At 46.8% G+C, this 19379-nt stretch overlaps 2 protein-coding genes across 2 annotated transcripts; both read right to left on the bottom strand.

Moving 5' to 3' along the window:
• Positions 1–925: 925 nt before the first annotated feature.
• On the bottom strand, positions 926–4643 carry ccdc106a (coiled-coil domain containing 106a). The gene is made up of 8 exons (XM_067237925.1): positions 4506–4643; positions 3920–3995; positions 3668–3772; positions 3354–3569; positions 3164–3220; positions 2754–2993; positions 2366–2533; positions 926–2172 (listed from the first exon to the last, which is right to left on the bottom strand). Exons 2-8 carry the CDS (start codon positions 3978–3980, stop codon positions 1856–1858), a joined length of 1164 nt encoding a protein of 387 aa, XP_067094026.1. The 5' UTR covers positions 3981–3995; positions 4506–4643; the 3' UTR covers positions 926–1855.
• Positions 4644–6097: 1454 nt separating this feature from the next.
• Positions 6098–18978, bottom strand: si:dkey-17m8.1 (C-Jun-amino-terminal kinase-interacting protein 4). Its single transcript, XM_067238482.1, has 28 exons — positions 18846–18978; positions 17760–18149; positions 17368–17562; positions 16616–16736; positions 15994–16064; positions 15507–15577; positions 15322–15394; positions 15046–15221; positions 14618–14898; positions 14368–14425; positions 14005–14157; positions 13840–13879; positions 13580–13707; positions 13140–13190; positions 12697–12837; positions 11946–12084; positions 11461–11547; positions 11322–11369; positions 10833–10974; positions 10631–10673; positions 10414–10494; positions 9586–9653; positions 9338–9486; positions 9039–9210; positions 8501–8614; positions 8159–8257; positions 7916–8005; positions 6098–7700 (listed from the first exon to the last, which is right to left on the bottom strand). Exons 2-28 carry the CDS (start codon positions 17856–17858, stop codon positions 7591–7593), a joined length of 3000 nt encoding a protein of 999 aa, XP_067094583.1. The 5' UTR covers positions 17859–18149; positions 18846–18978; the 3' UTR covers positions 6098–7590.
• Between the last annotated feature and the right edge of the window lie 401 nt (positions 18979–19379).

Here is a 19379-nt window from a genome sequence, read left to right as displayed (position 1 = left end):
TGAACCAGTTATGAATCGTATATATTGACACTTTTCCCTGCATGTTACTGTGAGAAGTCTGAACACCTGAAGAGGCCTATTGTCACCATGTCATGAGCTTCAATTGTCACGGGATCTCACCAGTTATCTGTACCAGTATAATATAAACATAACAAACGACAATAAACACGTTTTGTTGTTAGTCTATTCGTTTAAATAACAGTTTTGTCAAAACCCAAGTCTATAAAAGACGAAAAAAAGGTCCAAAGAAAAGCCATGCATTTGGAAGGGTAATTGATAAGAACTAGGGTTAAAATCTGGTTATTTTACAAACCATTTCTGTTGATAAAAATAAATCTTGTAAATGAAAGACACGTAGTGTTAGTTCTGATTCATATATTATAGAAGAGTATGAAAACTAAAGTTCTGACCAAATTGTGTAATTTACAAAAAGCATACCAATAATATAAAATATTTACTGTAACATTTTGTACAGTAAAAAGGATACATAAAACACTGTCTGCGACATGATGTAAATTCTGGAGCAACAAAATGATGCATCACAACTAACCAGGAAGGCCTTATAGTAGCACTGTTCTCACAATAGCATTGATCAGATGCACATCTGACAGGATTACCAGAGTTTCCTGCATATGAGCTGAACAAGTGTTACTGTTAAAATGATTCAATAACATTTAAATAACAGTGGAGCTATGCTCTGTTTTGTTCAGTTTGCTGTCAAGTCAGTTTCCCTCTTTTTAAAACATGTCATATTCCTCTCCTTATCCCGAAGAAATGAAAAGGGAAAAACGAGAATGCAATTGACTAGACACAATCGTTTCACAAGAACCCAAATCCTGATCACAATCAGATCAGGATTTGGGTTCTGGAAAGTGTCCAATAGCTGGCGGATGTTCTTCCAAAAGATAATTCAACAAAAGGAAAGTACTGGAATATTATTATTTATTTATTTTACTGTGGAGGGTGCTAGGCAACCTCTATTCAAAGTCAAAGACTATTGTGACACGAAGACACAAATGGAATCTGCAGAAAAGATTGTAAAGATTTTACCATGTCACGAAATATACAGCAACCATTTCCAAAATTGATCTCATGGCATTTATATTAATATTGCACCACTGCCAGTCCTTGAAACCTCCTGCATAACAACTTGCCCTCCCATGTGTACTGTAGTACCCATGAAGAGAACTGTATGTAAATATGCTGCAGTATTAAACATCCATACAGTTACATGGTCCGTTTACGTGTAAGTTCCAAATCTACTGACAAAACGAGGCTTTACCTTAGTTTAAGAACCCCTCAGTTCACTCACTCTGGTTAAGTAAGGAATGCCACAGTTCATGACCCTTGGTTTTTGAATGATTTTCAGCAAAATAGCCCGAGCTACTCAAATTCAAGCTGCTGCTAGCAACATGGCTGTTTTTTTGTTTGTCTTAACCTCTATCTGGGTACTGATTCAGAATGGACTCTTATTATCACCTTGGTGAAAGGAAAACCAACAGCAACATGGACTTCCAGGGAAAGGGATTACCATCCCTTAGTTACATAGTCCCTTAGTTACATAGTCCCTTAGTTACATAGTCGACCACCACATGTAACCTTCCAAACAATTCTTAATCTCGTGGATATGTCACTTAACCCTGGAAGGAATGGAAGAGATAAAAAGGTCCTGGTCTTGTTCCAGAGTACGGGTCTCGGTTTCCAGCTGCAGCAGCTGCTATTCAGCCCCGGGCGCCATGGAAACCACAAAACTCCACCTGGCTTAGGTCACTGCACCTGGGAGCTCAGCCGCTCTGCTGCAGCAAGCCACTGTGCCCCTCCCTCCTCTAGTCTCGGAGTCCCCGAGCATGCTCCCTCAGTGTCTGAACCTGTAGGAGATGGGCAGGAGCAGGTTGTTCTTCTTCAGGGCCTGTACTCTGGTCAGAGTCTCTTCGTCCAGGGCGATGTAGCAGCGCCGGGCGTAGTCCAGCAGCTTCTCCTTGGACGGGTCGAACTCCCCCACCTCCGCCACCTTCTCCGGAGCCACCAGCAGCAGCTCGGCGATGGGCGTGGTGGAGGCCACGGTGTTGCGGTCCACCCCGTGGATCTGGAAGGCCTTTGACATGTTCTTCAGGTGCTGGTAGGTGAGCAGGATCTTCTTGTAGCGGAAAAGCACCCCAGCAGCATCTTTTACTGCAAGACAGGAGAGGGCCGACGATCACAGAACCGGTTAGGAGTCAGTGAGATCGAAGGAGGTTACAGGGTGAGAACATGCGTGGAGACACGGCTTTGCCATCTCAACTGAGTCGAGAAGAAGAAACAGGTAAGGTATGTTTATAACTTGGAATAAGTAAGTGAAATGTTCTGGAAAGATTCTGTCTCTCACCTCTTTGTCGCTCCCTTGGGACTTGGAAAATCCGCCGCCTTTTCAGCGAGTGCAGGCTGCTGCTCATGCTTTGTGACATCACATCCTCCCCTGAGATCATTTCCTCCTCATCCATGTAGCTGTCCTGCTCCAGAAACTCATCACTCTCTCCCAGGAGCGAGAGAGAATCTGGGTCATGAGAAAAGACAACAACACTAATGATATGCCACAAAACCCACTAGATAAAAACAGGAACCACACAGAAGGAAAGAAAAACTAGTGCCAAACACCCTTTCCGGCATGTCCACAGCGTGTTTCATGCCAAACATGATGCGTTTATACACACACACACACACTCCTTACTTATAGCACAGTGCCATACATGAGTTTGGTATATAAGCGGCCATACCTGGAGCAGCAGTCATATCATTTATGCTCTGTCTGCTATTGCCGATGCCACTGTCCCCGGCACTGCTGTGGGCCTGCAGCAGAGCCTGGGAGTTTCCTGAGCTGAACATGGCACTCATGGAAGCAATCTGACTGGCTATGGGGCTGGAGGTGTGGTTTTTGGGAGGCGCCATTGAGGATGGGGCGGGCCGTCGTTGTAATAACTGACGAGAGGCGAAGGGCCGGGAGTCCGATTTCTGCTCTGAAAGGGTCGGAACAGATAAGATCGATGAGAAGGGTGACACGCTTTGTACAGTGTTGCCACAACGTCACTGTGTAAGTTGTCTCCAGTTAAGCTTGGGGCATTTACACGACTTAATACTAAAAAATAGGTATCACAGTGGTGCAGTTAGAGGAAGATATAGTCTTTACCAGCAGGGCGGTCTCCCTCTCTCCTTCCCTTCCACGTGAACCGTCTCGACCCATAACCTGCAGGAACAAAAAGGAAATAAAGATCTTATTTCACTGCACCTTCCCCAATTCCAGCCTCCTTGCCGAAGCTCCAGTCAGATTCTCCGTCTTGTCTCCCTCTCCCTCCTCTCCTCAACCCCGCCCCCCTCACCGTTGCTGTATTGCCCCTGCCCCTGCCCCTGGGTCTTGGTGGAGAAGATGAAGCGATCCAGCTGGCAGCGGAGGAAGTCCCTCTCTTCCTCCAGGTCCTCGATGCGTTTCGCTAGCCACGAGTTCTTCTCTAGGGAGATCTGCAACTGGGTCCGCAGGTTGGTGATGAGCAGGTAGGAGCTGCCTACCGCAGGGGGTGCTGCTGGGGTAGGGGGCTCTAAAGGGGGGGCAATGGGAGAGGTCAAAGGTTAGAAGTCGATGCCAATATGGAAGGCTTTCAGGTCAAGGAGTAGGAGCTTTGATTTTGACATTTACCTTCAAAGCTTGTTTCAGTCTGGTTGAAAAAACTTTGCTGTTGTTGTATAAAGGTGTCCTCCTCATAAGGGATGGCGATTTCATAGGCATCCTCGTTCTTGGGCGCTGATGAGAGGACAGTACAAGCTAAAAATACAAGCTGTGAATGCATACGTACTTTATTGTTGATGTATTATGAAATATACAGGCATAGATAAAGACACTGTCAACGATCGTTCCTCTGTGGTAATCAGCTGTGGAATGTATTTTTACTCTGCAAGTGGTGGGAACTCTTGGACGTTGGTGCAGAGTCGTTCAAATTTCCATCCTCCATCTCGCAATTTGTAGCCTACTAGCCAAAATAAGAACACATTTTAGCTTGATTTATAGCTACACTAGATCGCTAGCCAGCTAGCAAGTATGTTATGATTTAGGTAACATATATATTACCAGAGCGACTCAAGGACTATAATAAATAGAGCCTAGTATGAACTGTTGAGAATGTATGCATCTTTATTTTTAACTTTCTTATGGAAGATCATCTCTTAATAAATTTGCATGTCATAATAAATGTCGTGCATAATCAAAGTCAAGAATGGACACCGAGTGGTAGGCAATTATTAGGTCTTTTGGCAGATGAAAGTTACAGCTTTTGCCAGATAGCTTGCTGACGCTACGAAGCAGTAGGAATATGAAAGAGGTGGCATAGCCCTATAATTAAAAATGGACACGTTAGCTGGGTAGCTAGCGAACAACATTGCTTTTCAGTAAGCTATCCTTCTATCAAACGTTATTACACCGAATAATTTGTTTACTCAAAACACACGATTTTTTCCAGCACAGTCAATGGTGCACGTACCGTTTTCGTCGTAAGGACACAGGCACTTGTTATGCTCTGTTAATAATCTGTCATTTTGTGCAGTTTAAGCATTCAACCATCGGCACAGGTTAGCTTACTAACAATAACAATTATCGCGTTTTTTCATTCTGTGTAGACTTCTCCCAACGTAATTTCCGGTGATAATAAAAACCAAGACGTCATGTGACAAAAACCGACCCTCCCACCATCTCCCCTCACCCCCCACCCCCCTCCCCCCAAAAGAAGAAACAAATATTTATATATACATATAATAAAATAAAATAGTTAGTTTTGTTGAGAACATCTAATTGGAATTATATTTTTAAGATTATTATACGTCTGCTCTTATACAGAGCAGACGCTCTGTATAAGAGCGTCTGCTAAATGACTAAATGTAAATGTAGATTAATTGGAATTCATACCTATGAATCAGCTTTTGGACATAACTTCTCTACAAAAGATGCTTAGTATCCTGTTGTAAAATGAACTCCAGAATATCTAGTCTGACAGGTTTCTCTACAGACCTAATTTCCAGAGTAGGCGAGGTAAGATAAGAAAAAAAGAAAAGAATAGGGCGTCGGTCAACATTTGATTTAACAAAATCTGAAACATGTAGTATCGGGAAATCTACATGAAGAGATTATCAAAACAAAATCAACAGAGATAGACGAGATTAAAATATAGTAGGCTATTGCGACATCTATACATAACTACATCATAGAAAATCAACAGGGAGACCGACGGTAAGTGTTTAAGTACACACTTTAATTTGAATTACAAAACTGTAGTCATTTTATTTATTTATTTAGTGGCAGATTGGAACCTATTGACAAGCATCATTGCACCTGTTCTTGCCTGTGAATTCAAATGTAATTTTCTATGGTTAAAGTTGACAACTGATTCTAATGTATAGCCTACTGCGAGAATGATTTATAGTTATCTGTGATTTTTTTAAATAATAATCAAGTTGTTTGAAGTAATGAAAGCTAACATGTAAGCCAGAGACGATATCTTCCTTCCAGAAACAAGATAAAAAATATTTTGGTGAAGATAATTGAGACATAGGGATGCTTGTTTCCACAATGTCATCAAACCAGTATAGTGACTACTTTTAATACTCTTGCTGTTGCAAAGATTGCTTGGGGAGGATTAACGAAGCAATATAAAATCCTAACTACATAAAGAAGCTTCATTATAACAGCACAGAAGGCAAACAAGTTGTACAAGAAGAAAAGTAAGATGTGTGTCAGCAGAAAAAATATTCCAAGCAGTGAGGATTCCGCAAAACTCTATACAAACATACACTTATTTTTCACACCGATTTTTCCTTCCCGTCACCTCTTCTCCACCTCTCTCCTGCTCCTCCTCCTTCAACCCGTGTCAGAGATAACCCACCATGTCCCACCAGCGCGACGGACTGTCCAACTGTAAGCTGGCCCTGGTGTTCGCGGTGCTGATGGACCTGTCCGGGGTTGTCGCTCTCTTACTGGGTGTGTTTGCCCCGTTAGAGATCAGGGGCCAGGACTTTGGGGATCTGCTAGTGTACTCCGGGGCCCTGCTGGTGCTGATGTCAATGGGGGGATGGGTCATCTGGTACAGTGGGAACATCGAGGGCCTGACCTCCAAGACTGAGTCGAGTGGAGGCATGGGGGGAGCCATGGACAGATTTGCCCGCAGAGTGAGCCGCAAGATACGGATACCCAGGTCACACACTGTGGCCTGAAAACTGGAGCCCCCAGAATGTGGGGGGGGGGGGGGGGGGGGGGGTATTTCTAGGTTTGGAGTGATGACAGTTAGGTTTATAAACGACTTGTATAGTGTGTTGCTGTAATTGTAAATGAAGACATTTGTACCACTTTCACGTGAACTGATTTTAATGAAAATGATATTTACAAAAGTAAAATCTTGGTGATATGCTTTCATTAGATTGTCTTTGCATAGAGGTTGGATGTAGCTCATAAAGGAACAGTCTAGTGACACTTCCTTACATGACACACCACACAAGCACCATTATGACCTTGTCATAATATACCTTCCCTTATATAACAAACTACTACTACTTAAAACATAAATTAAATAAAAAATTAAACAACGTAAGGCTTTAACCCAATCACATTAATGAAAGGGTACAGGTTATGAAAATCATTCAATTTTGAGGGGAAAAACACAGAGATTTTAAGACGATTACCCATCCAGAGAAAACATATGCACAGCACACACAGCTCATACATTATACTGCGGTCCAGATGTGGCAATCATAAAGTGCTGGCACTGCTCAGTGTAACTCTGCATGCAGTGTGAAGAGAGAGGGCAGTCAACCAGGTGGAACTTCACCAGTATCTGGGACAAACGACCCCAGCCCCCAATCAGTTAAGCCCTGATCTTATGGCAAGTAACGGCTCGCCAAGAGTTTAGAGGCAACTTCTGCCTGTTCCAGTTTTTTTTACAATGGACGTTAAGAATCCTGCATCACAAAACAGCTGCAACGTTATTCCTGCGTCTGTAAGCAATGAAGTGAGCATCGCTGATCGTTAGAATCATCAGACAAACCCTGGGTCATTAAAACTGAATGAGGATGTAAATGTAAATGTGTGTGCTTGTTCTAACCAGGTGAAATCAAATGGAGAAACACACAACCAAGAAAATAATTAAATAATAAAGTGGTGACTGACTGACTGCAGAACACACCTTGTTAGTGTATCGTTCATAATGAGTACATCACGATCAGGTTACATTGTGGAGGCAAGACACAGAAAAATCATGAAACTGTGTTTCCAAACATTTCATACAATACACTGACCAATTCCACGGCAAGAACAGTAAAATCAGTTTTAAGGCACACACGCTGAACCAAAACAGGCTAGAGTTTCCCCCCAAACAGGACGGCTCAGACACAGACTACAAGAACGAGATGAGGAGAAATCAGATGTAGAAAACATGTTAATCCGTACAGCCTTTAAGACACCAGCCGTGAACTCAGCACATCCGGAGCCAGGAGCAGGATTTAGATCAGAGGAGTTTTCTCCAGATCTTGATGGGGGGCCGTTGAGAGTCAGCTGTCTCCATGGCGTTCTGGTGCGGCCAATCAGAGGGCAGAGTTGGGTACGGAGGGGGCGGGGCTCTGCCAGATGATCATGTGACTGCGTTCGGAACGCAGAGGGGCACCTTCCGATGCTCCATCGTTCGCATCGTCTCCTGCGAAGAAGAAGAGGAAGAGGAGAAGAAGAAGAAGAAGAGGAAGAAGAGAAGAACGGGGAAGAGACGCATCCGTGAGCCCGTTTACAAACATCACGGGTGAAATCATGAAAAGCCACGCTCGTGGTCATGGTGGGTGGGTTAGCCTGGCCTCTCCAGGGGGGGGTGGAGCCTCTCCAGGGGGGTGGAGCCTCTCCAGGGGGGTGGAGCCTCACCGATGCGGAAGTTGATGTAGCCCTCTCCTCCACTGAGGACGAGCTGTGAGGTAGACACAGGAGCACTGCCCAGGGAGGTGTTCAGACAACCTGGTGGCACAAGCACATTGTAAAGTGTGTTCATCACATCCTAAAACACACCATCACTTGGTGTTTGATTACCAGTTAGCCACAATAGCACTGATATCCTATTGGAGAAGCCATGCTGTTCTCACGTTACACAGCCGCTATTAAGTTCCCTACCATGTGCAGCGATGATGAATTTAACTGCTTGCCGGTGTCCATGGAAACACAGCTGGGCTGTTGCTAGAGAGCAGTATGGGATGGAGGCGGACTCCGAGGCTGTGGAGGTCATCGTCATAGTGATGAGTGAGTGCCTTTTGACTGAATACAACTCGAGTAAGAGTAATTGCTGAGAAATCTTAATTAAGCTTTGATATACTTGGAACCCGTAAAAAATTCATGAGATCACTGACTGCGTCAAGGAAGGAGGCAAGTGATGCACTTTCAATGTCCAAACAGAGTTATCAGTATGTGTGACATCATCGGTGTTTTCACTGTGAGGGGTCAGAGGTCAGGACCTACTGAGAGACAAGGGGATGGAGAAGATCGCTCCACTTCCTGTCCCCACCCACATCCGTCCTGATATGACTGACAGGGAAGAGACTTGTAAAGTGGAGAGATTTAGGAAGGCGGGACCTGCAGAGAGAGAATAAGAGAGAGAATGAGAGAGAGAATAAGAGGGAATGAGAGAGAGAATAAGAGAGAATGAGAGGGAATGAGAGAGAGAATAAGAGAGAGAATAAGAGAAAGAATGAGAGAGAGAATAAGAGAGAATGAGAGGGAATGAGAGAGAGAATAAGAGGGAATGAGAGAGAGAATAAGAGAGAATGAGAGGGAATGAGAGAGAGAATAAGAGAGAGAATAAGAGAAAGAATGAGAGAGAGAATGAGAGAGAGAATAAGAGAAAGAATGAGAGAGAGAATGAGAGAGAGAATGAGAGAGAGAATGAGAGGGAATGAGAGAGGGAATGAAAGAGAGACAAAAACCGGATCTTACATCTTCTTAAATTAGAAGGATAAAAGACAGAATGCCAGGAGCAGGTCAGTAGCCTTGTGCCTACCCAGTGTTTTGGTGACAAGAGGAATCAAATCAACTTCCTGCAGGGGTCGACCACTGGACCAATCAAAAAGCCGGAGGGTGGAGTCCAGCCGGCATGAAATCCAAACACCACTTCCTGCCGTGCACAGGAAACGCACCTGCTGCTCACTGCGCTCTGACACTGTAAAGGTTTGCTGAGAGAGAGAGAGAGAGAGAGAGAGAGAGCGAGAGAGAGAGAGACAGGGAGAGATTGGTAAAAGTTTGGTAAAATCCCATTGCCACCTAAAAAGCATTTGCAATTTAATTTTCCGCCCCTCTCACCTCTACTTTCTGATTCTGGATATCCACCACATGGACCCGGTTCCAGTATCCCACCCATAAGCCCGCCCCCTTTGCTAGGCAACAGCGAATAGGCTGCAGAGGAGTGGATCCCATGGCGAGCACCTGATGTGTTTGGAGATCCCAGCCACCTGTCAATCACAGAGCTGATGAGGTGTGTGGACCAATGAGGATGAAGCCTAGCAGAGCGTGACCATAACCGCGTCCTCGTTAAATATCCTTCAAATTACCTGATGTGTGAGAAAAAAATGCAAGCGTCCCATCGGCTAACCCAGCGATGACTCGACCCTGCGAATACCTGAGAAGTTCACAGTAGAGTTACCATACTGGAGCCGGACAGAGAGCGTAGAGAGAGCGTAGAGAGAGCGTAGAGAGAGCGTACAGAGCGTACAGAGAGCGTAGAGAGAGCGTACAGAGAGCGTACAGAGAGCGTAGAGAGAGCGTAGAGAGAGCGTAGAGAGAGCGTACAGAGAGCGTAGAGAGAGCGTAGAGAGAGCGTAGAGAGAGCGTAGAGAGAGCGTACAGAGAGCGTACAGAGAGCGTAGAGAGAGCGTACAGAGAGCGTACAGAGAGCGTAGAGAGAGCGTAGAGAGAGCATAGAGAGAGCGTACAGAGCGTACAGAGAGCGTAGAGAGAGCATAGAGAGAGCGTACAGAGCGTAGAGAGAGCGTAGAGAGAGCGTAGAGAGAGCGTAGAGAGAGCGTACAGAGAGCGTAGAGAGAGCGTACAGAGAGCGTAGAGAGAGCGTAAAGAGAGCGTACAGAGAGCGTACAGAGAGCGTAGAGAGAGCGTAGAGAGAGCGTACAGAGAGCGTAGAGAGAGCGTACAGAGAGCGTAGAGAGAGCGTACAGAGAGGGTAGAGAGAGCGTACAGAGAGCGTAGAGAGAGCGTAGAGAGAGCGTAGAGAGAGCGTACAGAGAGCGTACAGAGAGCGTACAGAGAGCGTACAGAGAGCGTACAGAGAGCGTACAGAGAGCATAGAGAGCGTACAGAGAGCGTAGAGAGAGCGTAGAGAGAGCGTAGAGAGCGTACAGAGAGCGGCTGAGCTGTGTACTCACGTGAGGGAGTGGATTCCCTCTAAGAGAGAGATGGACTGTAGACAGCGCCTCCTGGGTATGGTGGCTGAGTGGATCATCACACTGATCACACAGACAGACATGAAGACAGACAGGAGAATCACGTTATGTTTTGGTTTCTAAATCCTTCAAACCTAATCTCTGTAAATCGATGCGTGTATTCATGCGTCAAAAACGTTGTTGTGGGAAAAGTCCTGACCTTCCCTCCTGAGTTCCAATCCACACAGTTCCTGAAGTGTCACCTGACAAAGGAGGGGAAGAAAGAGAGAGTCAGTTAGAAAGAAGTCTGGTAAAGTAGGAAGGTGGCATGTCATGGCCTAATAGAACTATTGCTCGATGGTAGTTATGGTAACTAAATGAGCAGTGACGTCAGGTGTGGGAGGGTGGTGTCTGACACTGACCAGTGGGGGGCACAGCACAGATGCAGAGGGCGGGAGAGGTGGGCGGGAGACTGAACTGCTCCAGCACCGTATTGGACCGTGCCGGGTCAATCACTGTGACATCACTTCCTGAGGCGGGGCCAGACACCGCCCACACAGCACACTGACAGAGGAGAGGGGGAGGGGATGATTGACACAAACACCCAACAGGTTCCTATATGGTAGTGGTTACTGACGGATGATGCTGTGAGTGGCGGTTAACTGATGGAGCGGAGGCTGCTGTTGACATTTACATTTTACATTTAGTCATTTAGCAGACGCTCTTATCCAGAGCGACTTACAGTAAGTACAGGGACATTCCCCCGAGGCAAGTAGGGTGAAGTGCCTTGCCCAAGGACACAACGTCAGTTGGCATGACCGGGAATCGAACTGGCAACCTTCGGATTACTAGCCCGATTCCCTCACCGCTCAGCCACCTGACTCCCTATTGAGCCACAGTGACAACCTTACCGTCGCATCTCCAGAGATCTCGGGGACAACAGCCAGAGCACAGCTCAGCTACGGAGAAAAGACCAAGAGACAGGGTCAGAAAACGTCTCTGGTGTCTGCTCTGTAGTGTTGACATGAAGCAGTGGAGGAGGCTTGCTACCTTGGCAGTAGCATCTCTCTGGTCCAGCATTCTGAGCTGGATGAGGACAGGTACGTCTTTGGGCTCAGGCACAGGTTCAGAGGACTCCTGGAATGATCCCATGCATGTTTACAACCAGTCTTAGTGAATGGGATTACCCCGTTAGCAGAGATGGCAAAAGTACACACATCTTTAGTAGACGTAGAGATACTCATGTTTAAAAAGACTGGTAAAAGTTTAAATGCTGACTACACTTTTTGAAAATATTTTGTCCACCTTAAAAAAAAAAAAAAAAAACGAAACGTTTTTCTTCCCCACACAGGGAAACTAACCTCTGTGAGCGGCAGCAGCATGCCTGTTAGCGTTAGCACGCTAACCTGTGTGTGTGACAGCAGCATGCCTGTTAGCGTTAGCACGCTAACCTGTGTGTGCGACAGCGGCATGCCTGTTAACGTTAGCGCGCTAACCTGTGTGAGTGACAGTGGCAGGCCTGTTAGCGTGCTAACCTGTGTGAGCGATAGCGGCAGGCTCCAGCCGTGGATCTGGTGTTTTCCCAGCGCCTTCCACACATGGGACCGGACGTCTCTGTAGAGCTCCCTCCTCCTGACGCGCGGTGAGAGAGCAGCGGACGCAGGGGGTGACCCTCTGGGTAGATGTGAGAGAGGAGGAAGAGAGGGTGGAGAGAGGATGGAAGGAGGAGGGAGAGAGGATGGAAGGAGGAGGGAGAGAGGATGGAAGGAGGAGGGAAGGAGGAGGGAGAGAGGATGGAAGGAGGAGGGAGAGAGGATGGAAGGAGGAGGGAGAGAGGATGGAAGGAGGAGGGAAGGAGGAGGGAGAGAGGATGGAAGGAGGAGGGAGAGAGGATGGAAGGAGGAGGGAAGGAGGAGAGAGAGAGGATGGAAGGAGGAGGGAAGGAGGAGGGAGAGAGGATGGAAGGAGGAGGGAGAAAGGATGGAAGGAGGAGGGAGAAATGAGGGAAGGAGGAGGGAGAGAGGAGGGAGAGAGGATGGAAGGAGGAGGGAGAAATGAGGGAAGGAGGAGGGAGAGAGGAGGGAGACATGAGGGAAGGAGGAGGGAGAGAGGATGGAAGGAGGAGGGAGAAATGAGGGAAGGAGGAGGGAGAGAGGATGGAAGGAGGAGGGAGAGAGGACAGAGAGCGGTTTGTCTACCAACGAGTTAATAAATCCATTAACGGTGTGCCATGGAAAGAGAGTTTACTGAAGAGCCGCCATGCTTGTGAGAGTCATGTGACCTTACTCTGTCTGAGTCTGACTGACCGCCAGTGGTCGCAGAGGCCCAGGGGACGAGCGATGGATGGACGGGGACGTCGCCATGGCAACTGCCAGAGCAGGGGTCGGGATAAGCGGTTCCTTGCTCAGGCCAAACAAGCGGTTAAACCTTGAAAGAACACAGAATGAGTGAGATTTGCCAGATTATCCCAACCTCACGTGAACACTAACTATGTTACACTGGTCATGTGCTGATCCTATAGCAGGTCAGTTTACATTGAGGAAAAGATTAACAGCTATTGAGCCAGGAGCAGAGAAACCAGGGTCAAAACCAGCACGTGTGCCCATGACAAAACCAGCAACTCATTCTTCAGCTGTTACTGTTTCTGTAGATGTTTTTTTTTTTTGTCAAATGTGTCAAACGTACGGTCATATGATCGTAAACATTATTTCCAGTTTCCTGTTCCATACCTGTTCCAAACACTGCTTTTCTCCCCTGTAATCTTTTCTTCTTTGGTGGCCCTACAAAACAAAGGTTGAGGGGTGGAGGGTTAAAGAGTAAAAAGCCTGGAGACTTAATACGTCTCTACTGCAGTGTCACATGACCAAAACATCCATAGCAGAGAGGAAGTGAGATCCACACAGCTGAATATGGCAGTAGTTCTTGTTGTTGTTGTGTTATCTGAGGATCTGGCTGTGTTACCTGAGGATCTGACTGTGTTACCTGAGGATCTGACTGTGTTACCTGAGGATCTGACTGTGTTACCCGAGGATCTGATTGTGTTACCCGAGGATCTGACTGTGTTACCCGAGGATCTGACTGTGTTACCCGAGGATCTGACTGTGTTACCCGAGGATCTGACTGTGTTACCCGAGGATCTGACTGTGTTACCTGAGGATCTGACTGTTACCTGAGGATCTGACTGCGTCTCACCGCCTCCTGAAGCTCAAAAAGACGCTCCTTGTACTGGTTCTTCTCCATGACAACACGCGCCATCTCCGACCGAGAGAACCGCCGCAGAGAGATGGGCACAGAGGCCTGGGAGGGGACAGGCAACGGAACACTGAGCGGCAGCTGGTTTAACTGACCTTTAGTAGGTCGGTATAGTGTGTCGTTGAGATGCATGAATACACGGACGCTCGGTTTAGAGTCACGTAAACAGCCACTTACATCGTCCTCAGACTGAGATGCTTCCAGTTCCTTGCGAAGCCTGTAAGAGATAGTAGATGTGAGAAATGATCACACGGCACATCGCAAACCCAAAAACAGCACAAGTGCTTGGAGAAGACACATGCCTGTTAGAAGTCAGGAGCACTTTTTTTTTGGACTCTCTACCTCTTTATCTCCTCTTCCATCTCCTTCGCGCGGGTCTCCAATCGGGTTGTGATTTCCTGAAGGGAGTTCACCTCCAGTCTGAGAGCTGACCTGTCGCTAGTCAGTTCCTCCACCCGGGAGATCAGCGCTTTACGGGCTGCATCCACAATCTCACTGCGGGGGGGGGGGGAGTGAATTCAACAGCTTCAGTAAGTAATTGTGTTGATGGATGAGTCAAACAATTAGCCCAGTGTATGCAGTCTCCAAGGCAGACTGTGTGCTTTGCAAAGAGTTGAGCCACAGAAGGAAACACCCTTATGCACATGCACCCAAAGTCACAGTGATTTAGACAGGGGCAGGTTGTGTGATAATGATGAGACTCACTGGGTGTGTTTCAGTTCCTCGTACTGAGAAAGAATCTCTTCAAACTGGTCGGCACTACCTGAACAAAAACATACACGTTAAAACACACACTGGTTCCCAGGCCCCAACCTGCTCCTGTCCCAACCCGTCTAGGGTTGTTTTAGACCAGGGCCTGGCATCCGATGACATCATCCAACATCACGTGTGTGATGTGCAGAAAGCTGTATTTGAAGGCGTCAACAAAGAAATACGGTGCTTGGGAAGACCTGACCTCGGACGCTGGCCCCCTGGTCTACGCTCTCCACGTAGTCACGGCTCAACTCCGACAGCTCTGAGAACACCGACTCTGTGTTCCTGAGCTCCCAGTCCAGGCTGTCCCGATCACCATCCTCCACCCGCTGCTGCTCTATGCCCATCTCCCCTACAGCCTCCACCTTCTCCTCCTGTCTGTCGCCCTCCTCTCCACCACTCTGCTGCGCCTTCCTCATCTCATCCTCCAGGCTGGTCTTGGCTGGGTGGTTTTCTTTAGCGCTTGGATCTCTGGTTGGTGTACTGGGAAGGATGGGAAAGTAGGTTTGGTTGGATACATTTGTTTGTGAGTAGAATCCTCATAAATCTAGACTCCTGTTTCTTGAGAGGAAGACTGGAGCAGGTAACCAGGTAACCAGGTAACCAGGTAACCAGGCCCACAGAGCTTACCTAGCACCCAGCAGGCCGTGGAACTGAGCCAGCTCGGGGGTGGAGCTTATCAGGTCCTGGAGGAAGGATGGATCGCTCTGAGGCATTACATCCGTGTCAATCACCCGGTCGTCCTTGGTTACCGGGTCTTCCAAAGGGGAGGGCTCAGAGCGTGATTTGGGTCTTGGACTAGATGGCTGGAAACCAGAGTCACAGCCATGCCATCACCAGCATGGTTTTAACCACAGAAATATGTACACGGAAGGATGAAAGTCTACATGAAGGGTAAAAGTGTACCTGGTCTGTAAAACCGGACTCTGCCCTGGCCTGGCCGAATGGAGCTTCAGAACTCGTAAGGCTCACGTGGTTCCTACAGATGGGGTCATTATGACGTCATCAGTACAGGCCAGATGTGATTTGGAAAAGACATCATTGCAGATCAGGATACGCATGTGACAAAAACAGCAATGGAGGAGGATAACCTTAGAGATAACTGGCCCTCTCTTTCAGCTTCCTTCTTCTTCTCCACCAGGTCCCGGTAAGTATGCATCAGCTGAGTGATGGAGAAGGAGAGAAGAAGGAGAACAAGAGAAGAGAAGAAGAGAAGAACAAGAGAAGAAGAACAGAAGAAGAGAAGAAGAACAAGAGAAGAAGAACAAGAGAAGGAGAACAAGAGAAGAAGAACAAGAGAAGGAGAACAAGAGAAGAAGAGAAGAAGAAGAAGAACAAGACAAGAAGAGAAGGAGAACAAGAGAAGGAGAATCTCAATAAAGAGACTGACACCGTGTCCTAACTGGATGTGACGCGAGCGAGCATCAGCTACTAGAATGTCCTAACTGGACAATCGCATCGGTGTAAGAGATGTGGAGGATTTGCGTGCACTGATGTGAAGCAGGAGGCGAATCTAAATACAGAAACTCTTCAAATCCCCCAAAATATTTTGCTGTGTGTGTGTGTGCGTTCTCAGACCTTGTTGTGTGTGTTCTTCAGCAAGCTCAGGTCTCTACTCAGCACAGACCTCTGCTCCTCCAAGGCCACCACTGAAAACATCAAACTTTACATTTACATTTAGTCATTTAGCAGACGCTCTTATCCAGAGCGACTTACAGTAAGTACAGGGACATTCCCCTGAGGCAAGTAGGGTGAAGTGCCTTGCCCAAGGACACAACGTCAGTTGGCATGACCGGGAATCGAACTGGCAACCTTCGGATTACTAGCCCAATTCCCTCACCGCTCAGCCACCTGACTCCCGTTACCCATTACAGTTATCCTGAAACATCCGTCCTGTGGCCCATTAGACAAAAGGCATCTAACATTTACATAACTTTTCAATTGTTAACAACAACAGAATTAAACGAGAAGTGAAAATGGCTCATTTGCATAATAAGGGAGAATTTGGAGCATGTTAGATTCACACTTTTTATACAGCAGTCATACTTCTGTTCTAAGTGGTGTAGTACTTTAGTATGACAGGAAAACAACAGAGTAATTCTTCATGATTCATGTCTGATGTTTACCATGATTGGGTCTTAAACAGCTCAAATCCACATAAGAATTTCAGAGTTTGGTGTAAACTGAATAAGTCACTGACCCTGGTCAGCCTGTTCTCTTGCTTTTTTCTCCAGCTCTCTCTCTCTCCGCTCTCTCTCCTTCTCTCTCGCCCTCGTTGTCCTCCTCTCCTGTTCAATTTGATCATCCAGCTCTAAATATCGCTAAAAAGACAGAGAGAAATCAATCAACTTCGACAAGACATCGTCCAGTAGAAATGCTCCTTCAAAATGACTGAACGAAGAAAAGAGCTATATTTTCTTTAATTTAAATCATCTGCATCACGTCTTTTTCAACACACAAAAAATATATATAAAATCAACTTGCTTGTATGCCAATCACCTCTTACAACTCATATTCCCACTGTCCGGCCAATTCCCTTTCAGTTCTCTCACCACACCTCCACCCCCCTCACCTCCACCCCCCTCACCTCCACCCCCCACACCTCCACCCCCCTCACCTCCACACAGCTTCACCTCCACCCCCCTCACCTCCACCCCCCTCTCTTCCACCCCCCACACCTCCACACAGCTTCAGCTCCACCCCCCTCTCTTCCACCCCCCACACCTCCACCCCCCTCACCTCCACACAGCTTCACCTCCACCCCCACACCTCCACACAGCTTCACCTCCACCCCCCTCACCTCCACCCCCCACACCTCCACCCCCCTCACCTCCACACACCTTCACCTCCACCCCCCTCACCTCCAACCCCCACACCTCCACCCCCCACACCTCCACCCCTTCACCTCCACACAGCTCCACCACCACCCCCACACACCTCCACCCCTCTCACCTCCTGATTCTCCTTCCTCAGGGTTTTCTCCAGCTGGTATCTCTCCATCAGCTCCTCTCTGTCGCCCCTCTCTCTCTCCGCCTCCTCCCCCTTCTCCCTCAGCTGGGCTCTGGAGCTGGCCAGCCCCTCCAGGACCCACACCAAGATGGGCACCAGGGACTCCACCACGTCTGCCCCATGCGTCCCCACAACCGTCTATGGAGGGAAGAGAACCCCCACACAGCCAGACAACCTCAGGGAAGAGCTCACATTCAAACTAGCACTGTAGCTGTTTGGTTTAAATACTAATAGTAACTATACTTGAGCTTTTGTACTTTGCAGGTCTGGTAAAACTGGTTATCACTTCATGATTATTTGTTCACTTCATGATTATTTGTTTTAAGGTCACTTACCTGCAGTTCTGAGTACAGCTTTCCTGCTTCTTCACTGACAATATCAGGGTCCCACTCCCGCTCTCCTGCCCCACACAGGATGCCCTCTCCACACTCCATCCCCCTCTCTCTCCCTCTCTCTCTCTCTCTCTCTCTCTCTCCCTATATCTCTCTCTCTCTCTCTCTCTCTCTCTCTGAGATGATGTGGCGTCACTTTGCCACTACAGGACTGGCTCTTCCTCTTATCTATAAATATCAACCCGGATAATACAACTCATTTCTGTAGACCTTGTCACAGTTGTGTCATCTCCCACAGCACCCATCCTCCTACCAGCCATGGTCTCTCCACTATTTGTTCTGTCAATAATCTACTTGATCAGAGTGATGTCAGGTGGTGTTTTGGTGTCCATTCTGAAAATAAGAAACACACTAAATTACACTCAGATTTCTCACTTCTGTAGAGGAAATGGAGACTAACCACAACAAAAACAATTGTATCTTTGATTTCAGTTTTGATTCCAGGTCTTCACACAAGGCATTGACATTCTAATTATGAAAATCCCTCTTCCTGCATTCCTTCCTTCCATCAATTTGATCTCAAACAATATAAGGCCTACATTCACACATGCACATTTAAACCAAGTTTAAACCAATGCTGTACCTAATGAATGGTTGGAGCTATGGTTCCAGTAACGGACTAGTTCCTGACAAATGTCACTTCAGTCCTACGTCATCTACTGTCATTAGTTTGCAAAAAAAAGGCACACGACAAGCCAACTTGACGATTACAGATTGGACCACCGAGTATTCCATACACAGAGCAGATAACCGTTCGCGTAGGCTGCATACACTCACACGCACATAAGATATTGAATGACAGCGACACGCTCGTACAACGTTAGGCAAATCCTAACGCGAACATCACAAACTCGATAAAACTAAACTATTTACCCGAAAAGGAATATCAAATATTAGCTTGCTAACGTCAGTCATGAATAAATAACAGCGACTGACAGCAGACACCTTGATCCTGTTCCAAGAACGCAAAGCCTGCTGTAGTTGAAGGAACAAGACGTTCGCTGACCCCGAGCTACAAAGAGAACTTACCTTTGTGACCCAATAACTACTATAGTGCCGGAAGCATTTCCGCAAAAGTGTAAAATGTTAGTCGTGTATTTTCTTGAGTTATATTTTGTTTAAACAAAAGTAAGGTATTCATAGACTAGACTTTTAAGCAGGGGGCGTGGTTTAACTTTGACACAGTTGATCGAAAACATGTTCCTGCCTATTGGAAGTAAGAGGTTGTCGAAGAGAACCAATAGACACGAAACAGAGGCGGGATATAAGTCGTTTTGTTTTCCAAAGGAAAAAAAAGTTTCCTGAAACTTGAATAAAGACACGTGACCGTCGAAGTCTAATTACCGTCAGGTGACTCTAGACATCTCCTACCCTCTCAATCGAATACCTTTCTGAATTCTTCACATACCGGAAGTGTACCTGTAAGCGAACACATTTAAACGGTTGCATTTCAAAATGTACTAGTCAGACAACCAGATGTACCTAGGTATCAAATTGCTTAGCAACCGTTAAGGTCCCCGTAACTAACATATGAAGACTTCAGATCAGACCCCCACCCCTCGG

The sequence above is a fragment of the Osmerus mordax genome, chromosome 6, assembly GCF_038355195.1.
Source record: "Osmerus mordax isolate fOsmMor3 chromosome 6, fOsmMor3.pri, whole genome shotgun sequence".
Classification (NCBI taxonomy): Eukaryota; Metazoa; Chordata; class Actinopteri; order Osmeriformes; family Osmeridae; genus Osmerus; species Osmerus mordax.
This window is presented reverse-complemented; position numbering and strand designations above follow the sequence as displayed.

What these genes read in the sequence shown, in the direction of transcription:
- ccdc106a (XM_067237925.1), bottom strand. Translation starts at nt 3,980, where the DNA reads ATGGAGGATGGAAATTTGAACGACTCTGCACCAACGTCCAAGAGTTCC. An exon ending in AGAGGGAGACCGCCCTGCTG is followed by an intron (nt 2,994 to 3,163) that starts GTAAAGACTATA and finishes CGACCCTTTCAG; the next exon opens with AGCAGAAATCGGACTCCCGG. An exon ending in TGATATGACTGCTGCTCCAG is followed by an intron (nt 2,534 to 2,753) that starts GTATGGCCGCTT and finishes CTCATGACCCAG; the next exon opens with ATTCTCTCTCGCTCCTGGGA.
- si:dkey-17m8.1 (XM_067238482.1), bottom strand. Translation starts at nt 17,858, where the DNA reads ATGGAGTGTGGAGAGGGCATCCTGTGTGGGGCAGGAGAGCGGGAGTGG. An exon ending in ATGGAAGAGGAGATAAAGAG is followed by an intron (nt 13,880 to 14,004) that starts GTAGAGAGTCCA and finishes TATCTCTTACAG; the next exon opens with GCTTCGCAAGGAACTGGAAG. An exon ending in ATTGGAACTCAGGAGGGAAG is followed by an intron (nt 10,495 to 10,630) that starts GTCAGGACTTTT and finishes CTGTGTGATCAG; the next exon opens with TGTGATGATCCACTCAGCCA.